At 40.0% G+C, this 22,435-nt stretch overlaps 1 protein-coding gene across 1 annotated transcript in view; it reads right to left on the reverse strand.

Annotated features, from left to right (window-relative positions):
* LOC124619708 (tetratricopeptide repeat protein 21B-like) overlaps window positions 1-22,435 on the reverse strand; it is a 266,652-nt gene that overhangs the window by 199,632 nt on the left and 44,585 nt on the right. Inside the window, exon 4 of the mRNA XM_047146266.1 lies at window positions 14,488-14,733. Coding sequence (XP_047002222.1) covers window positions 14,488-14,733 — 246 coding nt within the window. The remainder of the gene's footprint in view (window positions 1-14,487; window positions 14,734-22,435) is intronic.

Genomic DNA, 22,435 nt, shown 5'->3' on the forward strand with positions numbered 1-22,435 from the left:
CAACCAAACAAATCCAAGACGTCCAGTAGTGACGGAAATAAAAAAAGGTAAACACACTGTCTGTTGTCGAGGCGATATGTCAAGAGACGCACGCAAAGATTAGACTGACTGGCCGAGTGAGAGGCAGGTGTTTAAATACATGATCGGGGGTGCCACTATTGGCCACTGGGACCACGTGTTCCATTGTGGCGCCCTCACACTAAATGTGGGCCAGGAGGAGCGCACCACCACGGCTTACGGCACAATGGTGCAGAACCCCTAGGGGTCTTCGACATCCACGCCATCCGGTGCGGATTCAAATTCCGCGGCATGCGGTACCAGATCCCTCGCCCCTGAAACTTGCGCTTAGGCACGGAAATGCCCCCGGCAGTGGGAAGAAGAGCCAGGCTAATCAACCACCATTGGTGGGGAGGAAGGGGCGCCCAAGGTATCCGTGACGGCTGACCCAGAATCCAGGGCGGGGAAGGGAGCTGCCAATCCACACGGGGGCGGGGAGAGCCGGCAGCAGGCCCACAGAGAGACGGCAACCGGGGGTAGGGGACGAGGATTGGGGACCGTGTCCGTACCCGAAGGAGGTAGGGGAGGAGGCAGCAGCGGCGCGAGTCCTGCGGGGGCACGCGGGTGGAGCTGATTATGATGGCGGCGCTCCGACCCTTTTGATGTCTGCACCGACATCACACGCCGCCCAAAGGGCCGCGACGACCTCAGTGGGTGTCCCCGCCACACGACCGCACTGGCGGCATAATGCTGAGAGGGCCAGGAGTGGGGGCGGGAGGGGGATGCCATCAGCAAATGGAGAAGGGTCTGCAGCTGTCACCCAAGAAGGAGCTCTGCCGGACTGCATTCGTCAATTCTATGAGAGGGGTACCTATTTCAAACGACGCTCGAGTTTTCTTTGAACTGTTCAACAACTGTATCATCTGAGTTGAGGGTTCGGTAAAAGGAACAAGTAATTAATTCATTCGAGTCATCGTGTATAACCTCTAACCGTACTAACTCACAGGAAGCATCTACTTCAATTACACTACAAGGTAAACTACTTCTGACAGCAATAAACAAACACTCCACCACCAATAGTATTTAATGTATCCTTTCTGAACACGGTTATGTCCTTAGTAAAAATTTTGTCTGAAATTATTTCCAGCCTTCGGCAGCTTTCTGTAAATACAACAGTTTAAGATTCAGTGTTTTCTATTATCGCTTCCAGCTCTGGTTCTTTTCCAACATGGTGTTACAGTTTGCATCTACAATATTGATTTTTCCTATTATAATGGAAAATATTATTATTATTTATTCTTTCTTTTCTTTTCTCTCTCATTCTTTTCTTTTTGTACATATAAAATATACTTACTTAGTCCTTGGCGCTATAGCCCATGTAGGACCTTGGCCTCTCTGATGATAACAGCCCAGTCCAGACGATTTTCTGCTCGTTTCCTCCATCTCCTGACTCCGATCTTTCTCAAATCATTTTCCACATCCCCCAGCCATCGTTTCTGGGGTCTCCCTTTGCTCCTTTTGCCACCTAGATTTCCTGACAGCTCGATCCTCCAACATTCGCTCTACGTGGCCCAGCCATCTCAATCAACAATTTCAGTCACCAAGTCAGGATTTCTATACAGTTCTTCCAATTCCTTGTTTCTCCTTATCCTCCATTTCCCCACCTCATACATGGCTCCAAAAATCTTTCTTAATATTTTCCTCTCTCCTCTTCTCAAGAGATCTTCTGCTACAGTCAATGTCCATGTTTCTGAGCCATACATTACCACCAGTCTTATGACTGTTTGATAGACAGTCATCTTCGATTTTCTGCTCAGGATACGTGACTGAAGGATCTTGATCAGGGCCCAGTAAGCTCTATTTCCTGCAGAAATACTAGATTTTATTTCTTCTCTTATTCTGCTATCATCTGTAACCAGCACTACCAGGTATTGGAACTTCTCACATCTCTCATAATTGCCTCTGTTCAACTTAATATATTTCTCTTTAACAACAGCATTTTTGCTGCATGCAAAGAGATAATGTGTTTTTGTTTTGTTTACTCTATGTCCCAACTGTTCTGCCTCGTTTTCCAGTCTGCCAAATCCTTCTCCCATTTCTTTCAAACTTCTAGACAGCATAAGCTAGATTTTGGTGCATATGGTTAAACAGAGTGCTACCTCGGTTATCAATCTCCATCCTTCACATCACTCTCTCCAATACTATGTTGAAGGGTAGTGTGGATAATACATCACCCTGTCTTAACCCTTGGTTGACCTCAAATTCTTTAGAAAGTTTTCCTTCTACTTTTACCTGGCATTTTGCGCTGGTGAGGGTCGTTCGTACCAGTCTGATAAGTTTACTTTGGAATTCCATCTCCATTAAGGTGTCATATAGCTTTTTCCTTTTAACACTATCATAGGCCTGTTTAAAGTCTACAAAAAGTTGGTGTACATCCACATTATATTCATAACACTTTTCCATTATTTGCCTTATAATAAAGATCTGGTCAGTTGTTGACCCGCCCCATCAAAAACCACACTGGTGGTCTCCGAGTATTTCTTCTGTAATTGGTGCAAGTCTCATAGCAATGACTTTGGCTAATACTTTGTACATCACGTAGACTAAAGCAATACTGTGATAATTTTCAAAGTTTGCTTTGTCCTTCTTCTTATGAATGGGGCATATAATGGGCTTGTTTCACTGGTCTGGCATCTCTTCCTTTTCGCATATTTCCACTATCAGCTGATGTACCAATCTTGTTGTATGTTCACCTCCACCCTTGATCATCTCTGCTGAAATGTTGTCGTTACCTGGAGAGTTATTATTCCTTAGGCTTTTAATTGCCTTCCTAACTTCCTCTATTGTTGGCATAGGTACAGGTCTTATATCCTGACTAACATTCTGCCATGGTTGGTCACCCTCTCTTTCATTTTCTTCCAGAACTTCTCTTTCTGTAGTGACATTCAGCAGCCCACTGAAATATTCGGCTTATCGGTCTAGAACCTGTTCTTCTCCTCCTATAAAATTTCCTTCTTTATCTCTGCAGAATACCATACGTGGCTGGAAGCCTTTCTTTGGTTCCTGAACTCTCTTGTAGAATTTTCTTACTTCTTGATCATTATATTCTTCTTCTAGCTCCTTAATCCATCTCCTCTCAATTCTTGTTTCTTTCTTCTGCAAATCCTATCTGCCTCTTTCCTTTTCTTCATGAATTCTTCTGTATTAGATCTTGTTGTCCTGTTTAGAATTTTCTTCCTAGCCCTATTTCTCTCTTCCACTGCCTTTTTTACAATCTTCATTGTACCATCCTACCCTTTTCACCTTTTCTTCTAAGCTTAAAACTTCTTCTGCAGTTTCTTGTAGAGCCTCTTTAATCATACTCCACTTCCCTTTGATGCTTTCCAGAGCTTGGCTTTGTTTAGTCTCGCATTCTTCTGCAGTTCTGTTTCATACTTTTCGGATACTCCATTCTCCTTCAATTTGGAAACCTTGTATCTTTGCAGACATTTTATCTTCCCTATGGATCTATAGATGGCTAAGCATTGTCTTTATTTCTCTCTTACCATATAATGATCCGAATATATACATATATAAATAATAATAATTTTGTACCATATATAACATTGGCATAGAAACAAAAGAGGCAGAGAGACGCTCTTCAATTTTTTAATTGCTTTAGATTCATCTGTCTGTGTCTGTTAAGTGGTAGCGGGCAGGTTGACGTGTGACAAGTTCTGCCGCATTGGCATTGTTCAGAAGTGTGTATTCCAACTGTGCATTGAAAAGTATTAAAGAAAGTTGTTGAGATAGTAAAGTTTATTCGCACTTTCACGGTGATGATACCCGTCTGTTCACCTCTCCGTGACGTGCCGAGAATCCTGCATATAGAGGATCGAAGCAAACAAGAACAATTTGCGTGAGCAGAAGAGGGGCAATCCAGAACCAGTAGTGTCATACCAAGCTCTATGCACAAGGGTGGTAATAAGAAAAAGAAGTATATAAATTTAAATTTGAATAAAAGTATTGAATATTGAAGGTCTGTTTATATTAGTACCAGTTCACTCAGGATATGTGCACCTTCCAACTTTTTGAAACTGAAGCACTTCCTGCACTTTCCTGAGACCCTCTAACCTAAAAGAGCTGCCTGTCCCCTCCATGCAGCTCCCAGCACCCATGTAGCTGCTTCCTGCCTCTAGCGGTCTCAGAAGCCCACCACCCTATGGTGCAAGTTGAGGAATCTGCACAGAACCATCTGAGGCTCTGATTTAAGATCCTTCACTTGGCTCTGTACTGAAGGACGACAGTAAGTTCTGTCAACAATGCTACAGATGGCCAACTCCCCCCTCATCTTGCAAGCAAGACTGGTAGTCTTTAATACTTCAGCTAGCTGCCCAAAACCAGAGAGAATCTCTTCCAACTCAAAGCATTACGCATCATTAGTACCAACATGAGCCACTACCTGCAGCTGGCTGCACCCTGTGCTCTTCATGGCATCCAGAAGAACCCATTCAACTTCTGGAATGACTCCTTCTGGCATGCACTAGATTCCCTCCCCTCCTTCCACTATCCCTAAGGGGGCCCATTATGTGCCTAATGTTGGATCTCCCAACTAACAGTACTCTCACCCTCTGTGAATTCCCAGGCCCTGCAGGCTGAGAGACTCCACCTGGCTCAGGGACATCATCAGCCACAGACAGGGCCTGAAACATGGTCATTAGAGGAACAGGGGAGCCCTCCGATCGGTCCCCGGAAAGTCATTCGTTACCAGTCACACCTCAGAATGACCTCCCACTCAACCGTGGGTGAGGGACCAACTCCAATGCAGACAGTAGTGGACCGATCAGGGGACACATGGGCTATGCTGGACATCCCTCGGATTGCCAGTCCGGCCTCCCATAGCGATGATCATTGGCAACAGCCTCAAACTGCGTGACCAAAGCCCACAACACTTGGAGCTGTGAGTGAAGGGTCACCAACTCAGCTCTCATGTGAACACAGCAATCACAGGTTCTATCCACACTAAAGATGGCCTCACACATACACAGAAACACAAGAAATAGAGGAGTTGAAGCTTAAAGACACTGACAAAATGTAAAATAGGTTGCTTCTTATGAGAAGCTGCACCAACTCACATTACTCTGATGAGCTGCTGCTGCTACAAGAGCTACTAATTGACTTTCCGACGCATTGAAATCGAGATTGCGATGCGCTTTTGTAAGCCCGTCATAGCTCATGTCACGCTATCTCACCAGCCGATAACAGCGGATATTCAGAGCAAAGGACACGTGATGTAGTCAACTGACAGCAACATCACTGTTAAGTAGCGTGAACACACAAACAATGTGCTTCCCTTTCTGGGAAAGTATCTATTACCCCATCAAGGTTCATCAAACGTTTTGCTACATGAAAAAACAAAATGTGGTTTCCCGATCTGATTATGTGTATTTTGTCAATGTCTGCTAGATAAAATGAAACAGTCCCAGCTAACATTGCAGCAACTGTAACATACACCAAATACATGAGACTGTGTTGGCACAAATGGTCATTTTTATAACATGACAGAATACAATTCATGAAGTACCAATGTCAAATGCCTGTTAGGCCTACTACAAGTAAAAAGTTTTATATTAGGAAATAGTTTCACATTTCATTCATATGCTCTAGCTTCTGAAACACGAGATCGAAAAGTAGTAGTACGAAATTTTTATATAAATTTGGAATTGTCATATTCTTCCACAATTTGTGTGATGTCCCCATTTCTTCTCCTTCCTCATTCTAACAAACCATCTAGTCATGATTCATTCTGTAACTATTCTTGCCTGTGTCAAGACTCATTCTCTGGTTAACTTCACTAACCATGCCACAATCACCAGTTTAGTCATCCCACATTTATTCTCCGGTTAGGCGTTATTATGTGTTCATACAATGCGTTTTCCAGGTGCATCTGGCTGCTTGCTGCTACTGTTTATACAGCTCACAGCCAAATTTCTGTAGCAAGAGGAGGGAGAAGGTACTACTCATACGCGATTCAACTGCGCATGCACATGAGCTCGCTCGCAACTGCTCAAACCAATCTAATGTAAGCATTTGTGAGATCACGCACATCGGAGGCAATTTATTGTTATGAAACACTGCATATCTTCCTAAAGCCTTTGACACATTTTGCTGTTGGCAGATGCTTGTATGAGCACTGTATTTTGTTGTTGTATATGGTGCATCTCCTTTTTCCTTTTTTTTTTTTTTTTTTTCTCTCATTCATGTTTTATTGCTGCAGTATTATTCTGCAGTAGCGGGATACAGGAATATCCTTTGATTCTTTGTTAGAGTATTGGTTCCTGCCAGTCAAAGTTACAAAATTTTAACTGAAAACTAAAACAATGAGAAATTCCCAGAATTCTAAAAAATTCCTGGGTTTTTGCCGGTTTTCACCCGAGTTTTCCCCTATCTCCCAGTTGTCCTGGGTTGTATACACCCTACCAACACAATGTTTTAATTTCATGACTGCTTCACACCCTGTGGCATCTGTATCCTTCCCACCAATACCAGCTTTTCTGAACTGCGCAGGTGGGAACTATCCCTACAATGTATCCTATGTTCCCGTAATGCTCCTGGCCGAAACCTTCGTTAATCATTGTCCTTTACCCATCTATCCCCTTCCATGTTCCCATTACGGCACTACACACCTCTCTTATTCCACCAATGCACTCACAGTCTTCTTACTTAGAAGTAACTCTCCTTTTTCGCTGGCCGTAAGCTTCCAACTGCACCACCCTCTCCTCACCTCATCCCTGTACGCTCCCACAAGCAGCACTTTACACTCCCCAACCCCTACCCTGCTCTCCCTCCCCCCCTCCCCATCCTCCTCCATACCCCAACCACCCAGTTTGCTTCTCCCATCATGTGCTGCTGCTTGCAGTCTGGCATTGCCAGCCAGAGACTGTGGTTATGTTTGTGTGTGTGAGTTGCATTTGCATGAGTGAGTGGGTATGTGGGCTAATTGAGATGAAGACCTGTTTGGTTGATAGCTTTGTTTCACAGCCTTTTTGTTGTGCCTATCTGCGACTCAGCAAACCCGCTAAATGATGAGTAGCAGTATCCTTTTCTTTATTTTACTAATGTTACATACAATTATTTTATTGTAAGGACCAACCATTACTGACATGTAAAAATTTTTAAAGCATTTGACCTGAACCTGTTGTAAGCACTAAGTTTGTTTAAACAACTGATAATGTGCTAACAGTAATGGCATCACCCTAATTGCTGATTTTGTCACCCAGGTGTTTGTTGTTGGTGTTGACATATGGTGTTAGATGTGGTTCTTGATGTTTTACACTGAAGATGTACTGGTTCTTGATTTGATAGCACTGTAAACATGATTTTATTTTGTAGTAAATATCTGTTGTTGTGGTCTTCAGTCCTGAGACTGGTTTGATGCAGCTCTCCATGCTACTCTATCCTGTGCAAGCTTCTTCATCTCCCAGTACGTACTGCAGCCTTCTGAATCTGCTTAGTGTATTCATCTCTTGATCTCCCTCTAAAATTTTTTCCCTCCACGCTGCCCTCCAATACTAAATTGGTGATCCCTTGATGCCTCAGAACATGTCCTACCAACCGATCCCTTCTTCTAGTCAAGTTGTGCCACAAACTTCTCTTCTTCCCAATCCTATTCAATACCTCCTCATTAGTTACGTGATCTACCCACCTTATCTTCAGCATTCTTCTGTAGCACCACATTTCGAAAGCTTCTATTCTCTTCTTGTCCAAACTGGTTATCGTCCATGTTTCACTTCCATACATGGCTACACTCCATACAAATACTTTCAGAAACGCCTTCCTGACACTTAAATCTATACTCGATGTTAACAAATTTCTCTTCTTCAGAAACACTTTCCTTGCCATTGCCAGTCTACATTTTATATCCTCTCTACTTCGACCATCATCAGTTATTTTACTCCCTAAATAGCAAAACTCCTTTACTACTTTAAGTGTCTCATTTCCTAATCTAATCCCCTCAGCATCACCCGATTTAATTTGACTACATTCCATTATCCTCGTTTTGCTTTTGTTGATGTTCATCTTATATCCTCCTTTCAAGACACTGTCCATTCCGTTCAACTGGTCTTCCAAGTCCTTTGCTGTCTCTGACAGAATTACAATGTCATCAGCGAACCTCAAAGTTTTTACTTTTTCTCCATGAATTTTAATACCTACTCCGAATTTTTCTTTTGTTTCCTTTACTGCTTGCTCAATATACAGATTGAATAACATCGGGGAGAGACTACAACCCTGTCTCACTCCTTTTCCAACCACTGCTATCTATGTGAGGTGAATTCCTAGTTAGCTTTGACAACTGTCATGTCACTCATATGGTATAAGTATGCTTTCATTTTCACTATGTATCATTCTTGAAATGCAGTTGTGGACATTGTGGTTTTAAAATGAAATTCTGGTAATGGATAAATGGCATTGTGTAACTTCAGTATATACGACAATATTCCATGTGAGCATTTAGCAAAATGGAACTGCTTCTGTACAGTACTGGATTCTTGCTCTTGCACAATCTTGACACTGAACCGCCCTTAATGTGTTAACTGATCAGGCTTTCAGCGATCTTGTTGCCATTCTCATATTAGCAGGATATTTTCAGGGTTTATTTTGGATGAATTTAAATGTAATGGTAGATGTGCAGGTCATGCAGGATTTTTAGTGGATCATCATTACAGTATCACGCATCTTACATCTCATGTTATTGTTGATATATTTTTCATCGAATAACTAAACAGAGTACTTAAAATCACACATATTTCCTGTTATGTTTTAATCAGGGTTTCATTGTATATAAACTTCACATAGAACATTACATTTAATTAATATAAATTTGCACAACAATGTTAGACTTTAGAAACTACCTACCTACAGGCATGTCACATATGTACTACCTTTGTCAGTATTATTCATTGTCATTACACTCGTCAGTGATTTTTGCTGTAACTGGATTTTACTGTCATTTATGTTATTACTTTCATCGTTAGCCACTGATGACCTAGCTGTTTAGAGCCCTCCACCATAAATCATTATCATGTTCATCATTAGGGATGGGAGGGTGTTAGAGAGTGTGAACATTTCTAAATCATTAACTTATAACTTATAATCCTTAAAATCCAAATGACTAAATATTTGAGGGAAGATGGTATTTTGATTATTGGTAAAGATAACAGAGCTAAATTAATGTTAAAATGCTAATAAAAATACAGGCTTCCAAAAGTTAAACAGTTACAGCATAATCAGGTGGGATAAATTATCAGGTCCTACTTGATCATGGTGTAATATTTTAAATTCTGGATGCCCATATTTTTATCAGAATTTTAACTTTAACATACTCTACAAACCACCATGAGGCGTATGGCAGAGGGTATGTCCCATTGTATTACTTATTAGGGTTTCTTCCCGTTCCATTCACATATGAAGTGTGGGAAAAATGGTTGTTATAATGCCTCTGCATGTGCAGTAATTATTATAATCTTATCCTCACGATCCCTATGTGAGCGATACATAGGGGGTTGTAGCATATTCCTAGAGCTTGTTAAGGTAGTTTCTCAGCACAGTTTGTGTCTGTTTCAAGAGCCTTCCAGTTCAGACCCTACAGTATCTGAGCGAAACTCTCCCATGGATCAAACAAATTTGTGACTATTCGTGTTGCCCCCCTCTGTATATGTTCAATACCCCCTGTTAGTCCTATTTGGTACAGGTCCAACACACTTGAGCAATGTTCTACAACAAGTTGCATGAGTGATTTATAAGCAACCTCCTTTGTTGACTGATTGCACTTCTCCAGTATTCCACAAATAATGCAAAACCTACCACCTGCTTCATCAACAACTCAGCCTATGTGATCATTCCCTTTCATATCCCTGCAAAGTGTTAAACCCAGGTATTTGTATGAGTTGGCTCAGTGACTCACTGTATTATAGTCATATGGATACTACGTTTTTTCGTTTTGTGAAGTGCGCAATTTTACATTTCTCATCATTTAAAGCAAGTGTCCAATATTTGCACCACTTTGAAATCTTATCAAGATCTGGCTGAATATTTATGTAGCTTTCTGTCAGTACTTCACCACAGATAACTGTATCACCTGCAAAAAGTCTGAGGTTACTATTAATATTGTCTGCAACACCATTAATATACAACATGAACAGCAACGGACCTAACACACTTCCCTGAGGCAGACATGACATAACTTCTACATCTGACGATGACTCTCCATCCAAGACAACATGCTGCGTCCTCTCTACCAAAAAAGTCCTGAATCCAGTCACTAATGATTGCACTTTTCACAATAAGCACAGGTGTGGTACTGAGTCAAACACTTTTCGAAAATTGAGAAATACTGCATCTACCTGATTGCCTTGATCAAAAGCTTTCAGTATGTCATGTGGGAAAAGTCGTAGTTGGGTTTCATGTGATTGATGATTTCAGAATCCATGCAGGTTGGCATGGAGGAGGGCACTCTGTTGAAAACACCTCATTATGTTTGAGCTCAGAATATGTTCTAGGAGGCCACAACAAATCAAAGTCAAGGACATTGGACCAAGAAGAAGTCAAGAAAAATTCTTGACTTCAGTGGCATAGTAATCACAAGTACATCCCAGAAGGTACTAATGTCAATAAGGAGTACTTCAGGGAGCAGCGATACACAAATGGCCAGACTTGTGGGCACCAGGCAGTTGACGCCTTCACCAATACAACACACCCACTCATCGTTGTCAATTAATTCACAGTTTTTTGACCAACCACAACACGGCTGTGGTTTGCTACCATCACTATTACCTTGTGCTAGCACCGAGTGACTTCTGGCTTTCTCTAAACTGAAAAAGACTCTGAAAGGGACTAGATTCCAGAACAGGGAAGACATTATGCAGAATTCGACGGAGCAGCTGCGCATCATACCAAAAGAGGCTTTCCAGAGATGCTTCCACCGTTGGCAGTAGCTGGGAGGAGACTCAAACAGTTTTAGCTGAATAACAATTTTATAAATAACAGCCAGATACCTTTTGAGCGTAGGACTACACACCATTTAGACAGATAAGAAACCCACTCTGTTGCATTATGGCACTAAGAGAAATTGTCCCCTTTGTGTACATAATCTGTTACTGTTTTGAACATAACACATGATGTTTGAATCTTTAATTTCTTTTAAAGATCAAGTAAGCTTTTTTAAATATTTCACTGGTGTTTCATTTTATGTACCATCTGGCATGCCCCATTAGGAGGGTCGACATAACCTCTGGCAGATACCTTGTCAAACTGTAATATATAGTGAATATAATGTACATACACTTATTTTGTTATCATACCATGTATTCTATCGATTTGTATTCTGCTGCTCTGCTTCACACACTAAGTGATATAATGTGCCACTAAATACTACACCACAGGCTTACACAGTACTATCAACTATTCATGGACATCGCTCTAAGCATCTTCGGCTGCTTTGTGCCTATGTTACAATATAGCAGCTTTCTGTATGCGTATTACTAATGGATGTAATCTACTGCACTATTGGATTATATTTGTGCTACACATGCACATGGAAGCAACATGTGCCTTCACAGGTGTCTATATAGTCAATGTCATGTGAAGCATGACACTTGTGACAATAAGTTAACTTTTCTATGAAGTATATATGTACACGAGATGTGTCATGTAGACAGACCACGTACAAACCAATGCCACCATTTTTGTGGAGGTATTTCAGGTGCTTGAGAATGACTAACAGTTCAAATTAGCTAATAGCACTAACAATAAATATATGCAGGCGAGACTGGGCATCTAACAAGCACAAGTTTATTTGAACACGAGAGATGTATCCATCTCAAACAATACAATAAATCAGCGATGGCAGAACAACAGGAACAGTGCAAGATGAAGACTGAATTTTGAGAGGCCTGTGTACTGGCTAAACAGCCATTTAGCTTGAGGAGGAAGATAAGAGAGGCTATAGAAATAGCCAAGTGATCCAGCAATATGAATAGAGAAGTCGGGTACTGACTCACAGCGCCTTGGCTGCCAGCAATGACAGCTTTGCGGAAGGACAGTCCTCGCAAAGAATAGGCGCACAGTGGGCCACAGCGGCAGAGAGTACACAGAGTGCTGACGCACCCCACCCGATACTAGGCAGTTAGTAAACAGCACTACACTGCAGTCACTGCTCATTTTCCTATTCGGCGATTTCAACAAATGGCAAGCAATAATGGACACTCCAATGTAAAATGCCTATTTCTGCCAATGACAAGACACAATGCGAAGACCAGTAAAAGAACACCTAAACCTCTTCCTCCTCACCCTCATATCCAATGACAGCACTCCTTCATAGTATATAAGTAATCAAACTAGCTCATTCAGCAGTTAGCAATACACCCTGAGGAAAGCGTCTTGCAATGGACGCTGAAACATCAGAATTTATAGTTGACAACATAGTCACAAACCCAAACATTACAGCCTGTTTGGACCAAGTTTTCTCTCTTAAAACTTATTGAGCCTATGGGTCCTCACAAGAACAAAATTCTAAAGATTATGTTTCCATGTGAACATCTCTTTGGTTGGTTTTTGCTTTTTGCACTTATGCTATAGACTTGGGCTTCCTTGAAATATTATTATTCTGATTGTGATTTAGCCTGTGCTGACTGTTATTCAAGGCTTTGTATTGCATTTACCCTTGTATGCTCATCCCCAGCTACACTGATGAACTTAAACGAAGTTCTGTAGTTCATACACAAAACTGATGTAAAATGGCAATTTTCATTTCCTTCCTGTCAACTTCACAACAACTAACTTCCTATCCAAATCTTTGTCTGTTATAAATTGCCAAAAATGGTCAACAATCAAGTGGTCTTGCACTCACAATTACTGACTGCCATTCTAGGATGTGTATACTTTCGTAAGCCTTGTGGATTAACATGCTGGACATAAATCAAAGACATAATTGTTTAAGTATAATCTTTGATAAATTATCCCTTTCCATATTAATATATTCCTAGTTAAACATCAGACACAGTGAGGAAATTGCATATTTTATACTGCATAATCAAATGGCTCACTGAGCTCATATTCTACTACATACGAGGGTTGGAACTTTAATAGTGCCAACTATTTTTTTTACAGCTCGTACAAAATAGATACGTGTTTCAAAGTTTTAACTGACCTTCAAAGTAGTCACCAGCATTGTGCATAACCCGTTGCCAGCGATGTGGAAGCCGTAGGATACTCTTAGCAGTGCCAGTTGTGTTGACAGTTAGAGTGGCACGGTTTATTGCCCGACAACTGCTACAAATTTGTCGGGCAATAGACTGCGCCACTCGAACTGTCAACACAACTGGCACTGCTAAGAGTATCCTACGGCTTCCACATCGCTGGAAATAGGTTATACAGAATGGTGGTGACTACTTTGAAGGTCAGTAAAACTTTGAAACACATATCTATTTTGTACGAGCTGTAAATAAATAGTTGCCACTATTAAAGTTCCAACCCTCATAATAATCAACATCATGTCTACATAATAATCAACATCATGTCTCTCATTCAGTTGCCACTATAGGGGTAAAATGCTACATGCTATTTTAGCACTGTAATGATTGTTTTTTAGCCAACGAGGTCTTTTTATAGCTTTACACAAATGAATTCTCTCTCCTGTGCAATGTTTGTTTGAAAACTGATTATAAAACAAATCAGAATATTTCTTTAAGGTACTTTGCTGTTCTGTACAGTGTATAGCAGTTCAATTAAAGCTACCCTTTTGTCCATTTCATAATGAAAAATAATTTTCCTTTTAGCTGTTACAGAAGAAGTATGATCTCATGTTGGTGTTGATCCATTTACTGCTTACTGTATTAATTTGTTGAAAGCTGTGGGATGGATGAAGCTTATGTGTTTTCTACAAAGGGAGTGTTATGGAAAGGCAAGATTGCCACTCACCATGTAGAGGAGAGGTTGAGTTGCAGACAGGCACAATATAAAGACTGCTATACATTTGAGCTTTCAACCACAAAGCCTTCTTCTGAAGCAGGAAACACACACACACCTTCATACAACCACTACTCATACACATATTACCACTGAGACTAGACCCAGTGCCCAGAGACAGTCATAATGCGTGTGTGTGTGTGTGTGTGTGTGTGTTGGAGAGGCAATTGTGCTTGTGTGAAAGAGTGTGTGTTTCCCACTTTAAAAGAAGGCCTTGTGGACAAAAGCTCAAATGTCTCCTCTATATGGTGACAGCCTACCCGTTACATAATACTGTCTTTATTCCATCATGGACTGTGCATCATGTGTATTATAGACATTCATAAGAAACTTGGAAAACAAGACAGAATAATCAAAGAGGAATTGTGAGTGTGAGTAATACAAATACAAAGTATTTTCAATGTGAAATCAACTAAAGTCTCATACGCTCTGTTCTAGTTTATAAATAAAGTAATAACACGGATCTCCAGATCAAGTTGCAAATACCTTGTGTTCAAGAGCCTGTAGGCATCCAGCATCAGCACTGAGGGCACGATCTGCAGACTCCAGGCATTGCTCCCAATCATAGAGGGCTAACTGACAACGAGTCCGTTCAATAAGTGCTGGCAAAGAATCTCGAATCACCAAACGATCCAAAAGGGTTGCAGCTGCTTCAGACTCCCGACGCAAATGCAGGAGGGTTGCTTTGCCCAGTGTTGCCTCTGTGTGTTGCCCACCCTCATGATCCAAAGCCTAAAAACATATGAAACTAGAGACAAAAAGTGGTATATTGATATTTGCTTGATTTAAATACATGATTTGTGTTATGGTATTACAGGCCAAACATTTTAAAACCTAGCTATCTCTTTTACCTCCTTTTTCTTTCATTTATTTTCTACAATTTTTTACTGTTATCTTAATTCATCATATCTATGTATCATCATTACTTCCCCTTCTATCATTACTTACTGTTATCTTAATTTAATTCATCAGTTTTAGGTGTTATCTTTTTTCCATCGATTTTGTGCTTAAGTACTATGCTGCTTCTTCACTGAGCATCTTATTTTTTATTACTATTTCTTTTGTATGTTTCAAGATTTCTGTTCTTTACCTCTTGTCTTCATAGTTTTTACTGTTTTCTCCATTGTTTAATTATTCTAATCAGTCATCCCTTGCTGCAATTCCTACTAATTTGTGTGACTGTTCTTACATCCCTTACTCCATCCTAAACAATTGTATGTCAAACCTTCCCTATCTTTTATTTCTCTATGGCTCTCTCTACACTGTGTCATCTTAACACCTGCCCCCTACACATGCTCCACAATAGTATTCCTAACCTATTCGGCCACGATCTGACTTGCTACATACAATAGCAACATTGAGGCCTTAAAACAGTTAACTATCTTCTCGTTTGTACTTTTTGCTTGAAGAACAGAGGTACACATTCTTGCATAATAACTCGGCTATCAGAATTCTTCAGCTAACTGCCTGCTGCCAATTTCCTGTTCTCCTTCATATCTGATAACAAAATATACAACTAACAACCTCTTGATATTTGTAACATAAGGTAATAACAGTGTGACTCTTCTTTCACAGGGCTATAATGTCTGAAACATTCTACATTATGCCTTTATAATACAAGCGTACTAAAATGAAAATGTTGTGCTATATTTTTGAGGCATGTCAAACTGGTACTTGAACTGCAAAAGATCTGTTGTGATTGCTGTAGAAAGTATTATTCAGGGAACAAGTTAACATTGACTATGTTTGTTATGTATATACATTACAATACTAGATTTCAACCAATTTCATCAAATTTGGATGAAACCTCCAACTTTCATTGATTGCCTTCATTGTCTTTGTCATGAGCAAGGAATATTATGAAAATGATAGATTGCTACTCAACAAATAGATGAGACATTGGGTCGCAGACAAGTACAATGAAAAGACTGATATACAACTGAGCATTTAGCCAAACGACCTTCTTCTCAAGTAGGAAAAACACACATATTCAAACAAGCACAATGCATATACAACCACTGTCTCTGTCCACAGTCTTTTTATTATGCTGTCTACCACTCAACATCTCCTCTATATCGTGAGAAGCAATCTATTCTTTTCATAATATTGTCATTATTCATCCAGGATTTTCATTGTTTGATCATGAGCAAGTAGATCTGATGTGACAAGAGAACCAAGAATGTTTTCCACAGGTTACCATCACAAATGGATCCATGGATATATTTATCTGTACATTAGGGAAAATTTTATATGAATTTAATTTTAAAAAAAAGTAAAGTATCAGCTGTATCTGACTGAGGCATGGAACATAGGAACATTTAACAGTTCAGAGACGTTACTGGCTTTCAAAAGAGTTAGGATAGACGCATCTAGTCATCTGTGTGTGTGTGTGTGTGTGTGTGTGTGCAAGTGTGTGTGTGTGTGTGTGTGTGTGTGTGTGTGTGTGTGTGTGTGTGTGTGCACTTAAACTATAAAAGGAGTGATAGCTTCAAAGTTAGTAAAGGCTCTGTCCTGTTGCATGTTTCTGTGTGACAAACATGAACCAGCCCCATGTGAATGGTTGCATTTCCTCATTTTTGTTTGTTGTTTGCATCCCAAAATTCCCATTATTCTTACAATTTTTTTATAACTGAACTGCTCCACACACAGCTAATTGCGAAACAAAACTGGGAAACAGACAACATAGAGATGATGGAACGGAGGAACAAATGCTCAGATGCAGATTCAGACGAGATAAACATTGTGAGTAAAATTTAAATGTAAATGTCATGTGACTAGGGCCTCCTGTCGGGTAGACCATTCACCGGGTGCAAGTCTTTCGATTTGACGCCACTTCGGCGACTTGCGTGTCAAAGGGGATGAAATGATAATGATCAGGACAACACAACACCCAGTCCCTGAGTGGAGAAAATCTCCGACCCAGCCGGGAATCGAACCTGGGCCCTTAAGATTGACATTATGTCGCACTGACCACTCAGCTACCGGGGGCGCAAAACATTGTGAGTTAAGGACTCCATACAATAAAGACGTAGAAATAGTCAAGTTTCAAACTCCAGAGAGCTACAGGCAAACAGCTAGGAACAAAATCTGCAAAAAGAAAAGGGGTTAATATACCAAACTGGGATGGATCTTGTTAACAGAGATGTATAACATTTCATTGTAAAGAAATATGGTGTGAATAAAAGTACCACAAAATGATTTTACATCAGCAGTAACTTTGCTCTAATCAACATTAGTGTTTTACAATGGCTGTTGGATGCTTACAAGCAAAAACAAAGAAATGTCTGCATTACATTACTGGATTTCATAAACAAACAAACTTAATGCACCATACTGAGTTGTTGGGCACACACAAAAAAATGAAGAAAACTTTAGCTTTCAGAGCAATCCCTTCTCATGCTTGAGCACACACGCACACACACACACACACACACACACACACACACACACAGAACAGCTGAAAGGGATGCAGCCGGTCTGCCCACTAGGAATGCGAGAGGGAGGGTTGGCAGGTGCACTGGCTAAGCAAGTGATGCGCAGGTGTCATGAGACTGTGGGCAGTGGCACACCCTTAAGATTATGTGGGGATCTGAACTGGGAGGGAGGGAGGGGTGGAGGGGGTGACAGGATGGAGGAAGGGGAAACTGTCGGGTGGAGGGTGAGAGGACAGTGGGTTACCAGAGACTGAGGCCTAGATGATTACGGGAGTGGGGGAGGTGTTGCAAGGATAACTCCCATCTGCATAGTTCAGAGAAGCTGATGGCGGGAGAGAGGGATCCAGAGAGCTTGGGGTATGAAGCAGCCACTGAAAATCAGCATGTTATGCTCAGCTGCATGTGCCATCAGGTGATCAACTTCGATTTTGGCAACAATCTGGCAGTGGCTATTCAGCCTGGTGGACAGCTGGTTGGTAATCACACCGACATAAAAAGGTGTACAGTGTTAGCAGCAGAGCTGGTATATGACACTTCTGATTTCGTAGGTGGCCTGGCCTCTCTGATGGGGTAGGATAAGTCTGTGACAGGACTCACGTAGGAAGTGCTGGGACGACAGATTGGGCAGATCCTGCACCTTGGTCTTCCACAGGTACATAATCCCTGTGGCAAGGAGTTGGGAGTGACAGTGGTAAAGGGATAGACAATGCAAGACCAATTTAGGAGGCACTGGAAGGCTCTTTGGTACGATGTCCCTCATTTCAGAGCACGATGGTAGATAATCAAAGTCCTGAAGAAGGACATAGTTCAGTTGTTCCAGTCCAGGGTGATACTGGGCGAGGAGTGGGACACTCCTTTGTAGGTGATTATTGGAGGTAGTGGGAGGATTGTGGGTGTATGAGGATATGGCAGGGAAATCTGTTTGCGGACTATGTTCTACAAATGATTGACACACACATCTTTGGGAGGAAAAAAAAAGTCAATTTTTGCTACCTTCAGGTTTGCAATCACTGTTCGCACTCATAATTCTCTGAACACTTTTTGAACAACAGGCAGTGACTTACTTAACTTCTACATAATTAACCACAATCATCTGAGAATAACTGCATAGTGAAAATAAATATAGTAGTAGTAGTAGTAGTAGTAGTAGCTTTATTCATCTGTAGATCTCTTTATACACAGATATAGGACATGTCAAAGTATTTACAAATTTAGAAAAATTTAAAATAAGCTAATTCACATACACATACATTTACAGACTCCTAGTTAGAGACACTCATTAGATTTATTCCTGGTATACAATAATTATTTTTACAAATAACTTATTTGATAATGTAATGCCACACTGTTCACTCATATCTCACTATCAGTCACTGCACACACTATACACATAATGTTTCATAACACTTCAATCACTACTCACACACACAAACACACACACACACACTGGTGATCTCTGGGCCATTTTCTGTACCACAATTTCCCATACGCTATCCTGAAAAACTGAGTCAGCATCCCTCTATAATGAGTGAGATGTTGAGCTCAGAAAGAGGTGTCAGTATTATGCAATGCATAGCTTGGAGGTAAGTTTTTCTAGAAAATGAAAAAGAAGGAAAAACAAAGTGTGAAGGTGTTATGTGGAATGTTGGTTGTTTTATAATCATCACTATTATTATTATTATTCTCGATTATTCCCATTTAAAGAGTGTGTTTGAACTTGAATTCCTTTATGATGATTGTTTATGTTTTTTCTGAGCCCAAATTTTCTTCATGTGTTCACTGTGGTTTTTTTGTTTTTTTTTTTTTCCTCTGTCCATTTGCATCCTGATCTCTTCTGTGTTGTGGTGTCAAATTTATGTTTTTTTGATGATGTTCCTGAATTCAGTTCTATTTTCTGCATTGTTTACTGTTATGCGTGCTTGTCTGAGGTCCTCTTCAACTTCTTTTATCCATTTTGTTTTTCCCCTACCTGAGTTGATGACTTTAAGAATTCGCTTTGGAATTCTGTTTTCATTCATCCTGTGGATATGTCCATAGAACTGCATTCTTCTTTTCCTTACTGTATCCGTAATCTTGTCTGTGTATTTATATAATTCTGATGTTGGTCTCTTCTTCCAGATTCCTTGCTCTTGTATCGGGCAAAAAATTTTGCTGAGAATTTCTTGTTTCTCTATTTCTTTGATTTTAGTTTGCCCACCTATTTGTGTTGTTTCAGACGTATACACTGCCTCCAGAAGTATGACAGTGTTGTAGTGCCTCAATTCTGTGTTAATGGATATGGACTTTTTGTTATAATAGTTCCACATGAGTTTATATGCTTGCTGTAGTTTAGTTTATATGCTTTCTGTAGTTTTTTTATTCTTTTCTCATTGGTCTTTAGGTTGATCCCTGATGGCTGGATGATTTCTCCCAGGTTCTTAAAATGTGGTACTTGTACGATTTTCCCATGGGCTGTCACAATAGGCAATTTATCTTGTGGCACTCTTTCTATGTACTGGGTTTTCCCATAGGAGATTTGCAGGCCAGTGGCTTCTTTTGTATTATTTGTGAGGATTGCAAGGTCATCTGTAAAAGCTAAACGCTTCACATTGAATCTATTGTCCTTTCTAATGCCCATTTGGATTCCTTTGACTTCTTTTTCCCATGTCCTGATAATTTTTTCAAGAATGATATTAAAGAGTAATGGTGAAAGCCCGTCACCCTGTCGCATTCCAGTTTGGATTTCAAATGGTTCAGAGATATCCCCCATAAATTTAACCTTGGAGACTGTGTCAGTTACTGTTTGCCGAATGATTGCTCTTGTCTTTCTGTCAATGCTGAATTCTTCCAGTGTGTTGCAGAGCACTACTCTGTCTATTGAGTCGTAGGCCTTTTTAAAATCTACAAAAGTGACCACTGTGTTTCGGGTGTTTATCATCTAGAGAATCATTTTCAGATTCCAGATCTGTTCTATGCATGATCATCCCTTGCGAAAACCAGCCTGGTATTCTCCTATTTGTGGGTCAGCTTGCTCTTCTAATCTATTCATGAGAACTTTTCAGAGGATTCTATATGTGACTGGCATGAGTGAGATACCCCTGTAATCGTTTGGTTCAGTTTTGTTCCCTGTTTTGTGGAGTGGATGGATGAGTGTGCATTTCCATTTCCATTTATAATCATTATTATTACTTATTTGTATAACATTTTTTTTATCAAGCCCCTACTCTATTTTATCTAAGTAATCCTTCAATGTATAAAATGTATTGCATAACAGGTACTTTTTGGCTGCCCTTTTAAGTAACTGTATTTTTGCAGTATCTTTTGGTAATTTATTGTACAGTTTTGTTCCTTGATAGAAAATGCTGTTTTGAGTTTTATGTTTATTTTTTCTTGGCAAATGTGAGTTGAGTCTAGCTCTTGTTCCATGGTCATGGACAGAACTGTTTGTGCAGTAATTACCCATGCTATTTTTGATGTGTACAACTGACTTGTAAATGTATTCACATAGAGCAGTTATAATTCCCAGTTTTTTGAACAGATCTTTACAATGAGCTCGACTACCATTTTTGGTTATGATTCTTAAGGCTCTTTTCTGAAGTTTGAAAATTGTGTTCATGTTTTGTGCATTTGTTTCCCAAAAAAGAATGCCATAGCTAAGAATTGATCCTACATATGAATAGTATGTAACTAAAAGACACTGCATGTTACTCACTGATGATAGGATTCTAAGGGCATAACATGCTGATGACATTCTGTTTGCAAGTACCTTTGTGTGTTCACACCACTTCAACTGAGAATCAATATTCAGTCCTAAAAATTTTACATTTGTTACACACTCTATACAGGTGCCACCTACACTTACTTTAACATTGCCATTTTCCCTCTTCAAGCTGAAATTCAAGGCATTAGTTTTCTTTATGTTCAATGTCACTTTATTGCTTATTGACCAATCGTAAACTTCCTTGAGAGCTACATTTGCTTTTCCTGCAAGGAGTTCTCTTTTTTTCTCAGTGACTATAATATTGCTGAACTTTTTCACCATGAGTAACACTACTGGCAGAAAGTCACTGATGTAATCAGGAGCAGTATATGCTACCTTGCGGAACCCCTACATTAATGTATTTTGGTTCTGATAAGTGTTTTACTAAATATTTAGATCTATTTGAAGTATGTGTTAGCTCTACTTTTGTACCCTATCTGCTAGGTATGATCAAAACCAGTCATTAGCTGCTACCCCTCTTATTCCTAATGCTCCTAATTTATTTAATAGAATCTTTTGGTCAACTATATCAAAGGCCTTAGAAAGATCCAAAAATATGCCTTTGACACATTTATCTTTGTCAAGAGCATCAAGTACAACCTTTGTGAATTGTACTACGGCTGACTCCGTGTTTTTGCCACTTTGGAAACCAAACTGTGATTCACTTAAATGATTGTATTTATTCAGGTAATTCATTAATCTGTCTTTCATAAATGCTTCTATTATTTTTGAGAATGGCGACAGCAGGGAAATGGACCGGTAATTTTCTATGTCTTCTGCATTTCCTTTTCCAGAAGGTGCTTGACACTGTACCACACAAGCAGCTTGTAGCGAAAATGCATGCTTGTGGAATATCATCTCAGTTATGTGACTGGATTCATGATTTCCTGTCAGAGAGGTCACAGTTCGTAGTAACTGACAGAAAGTCATCAAGTAAAATAGAAATGACTTCTGGTATTCCACAACGTAGTATTACAGGCCCTCTGCTGTGCCTTATCTATTTACATGATTTATGAGACAATTTGAGCAGCCGTATTAGGTTGTTTGCAGATGATGCTGTGATTTATCATCTAGTAAAACCATCAGAAGATCAAAACAAATTGCAAAAGGATTTAGAAAAGATATCTGTGTGGTGCAAAAATTGGCAACTGACCCTAAATAATGAAAAGTGTGAGGTCATCCACATGAGTGCTAAAAGGTATCCATAAAGACTTCGGTTACACGATAAATCAGTCAAATTTAAAGGCAGTAAATTCAAGTA

The sequence above is a fragment of the Schistocerca americana genome, chromosome 6 (assembly GCF_021461395.2).
Source record: "Schistocerca americana isolate TAMUIC-IGC-003095 chromosome 6, iqSchAmer2.1, whole genome shotgun sequence".
NCBI lineage: Eukaryota > Metazoa > Arthropoda > Insecta > Orthoptera > Acrididae > Schistocerca > Schistocerca americana.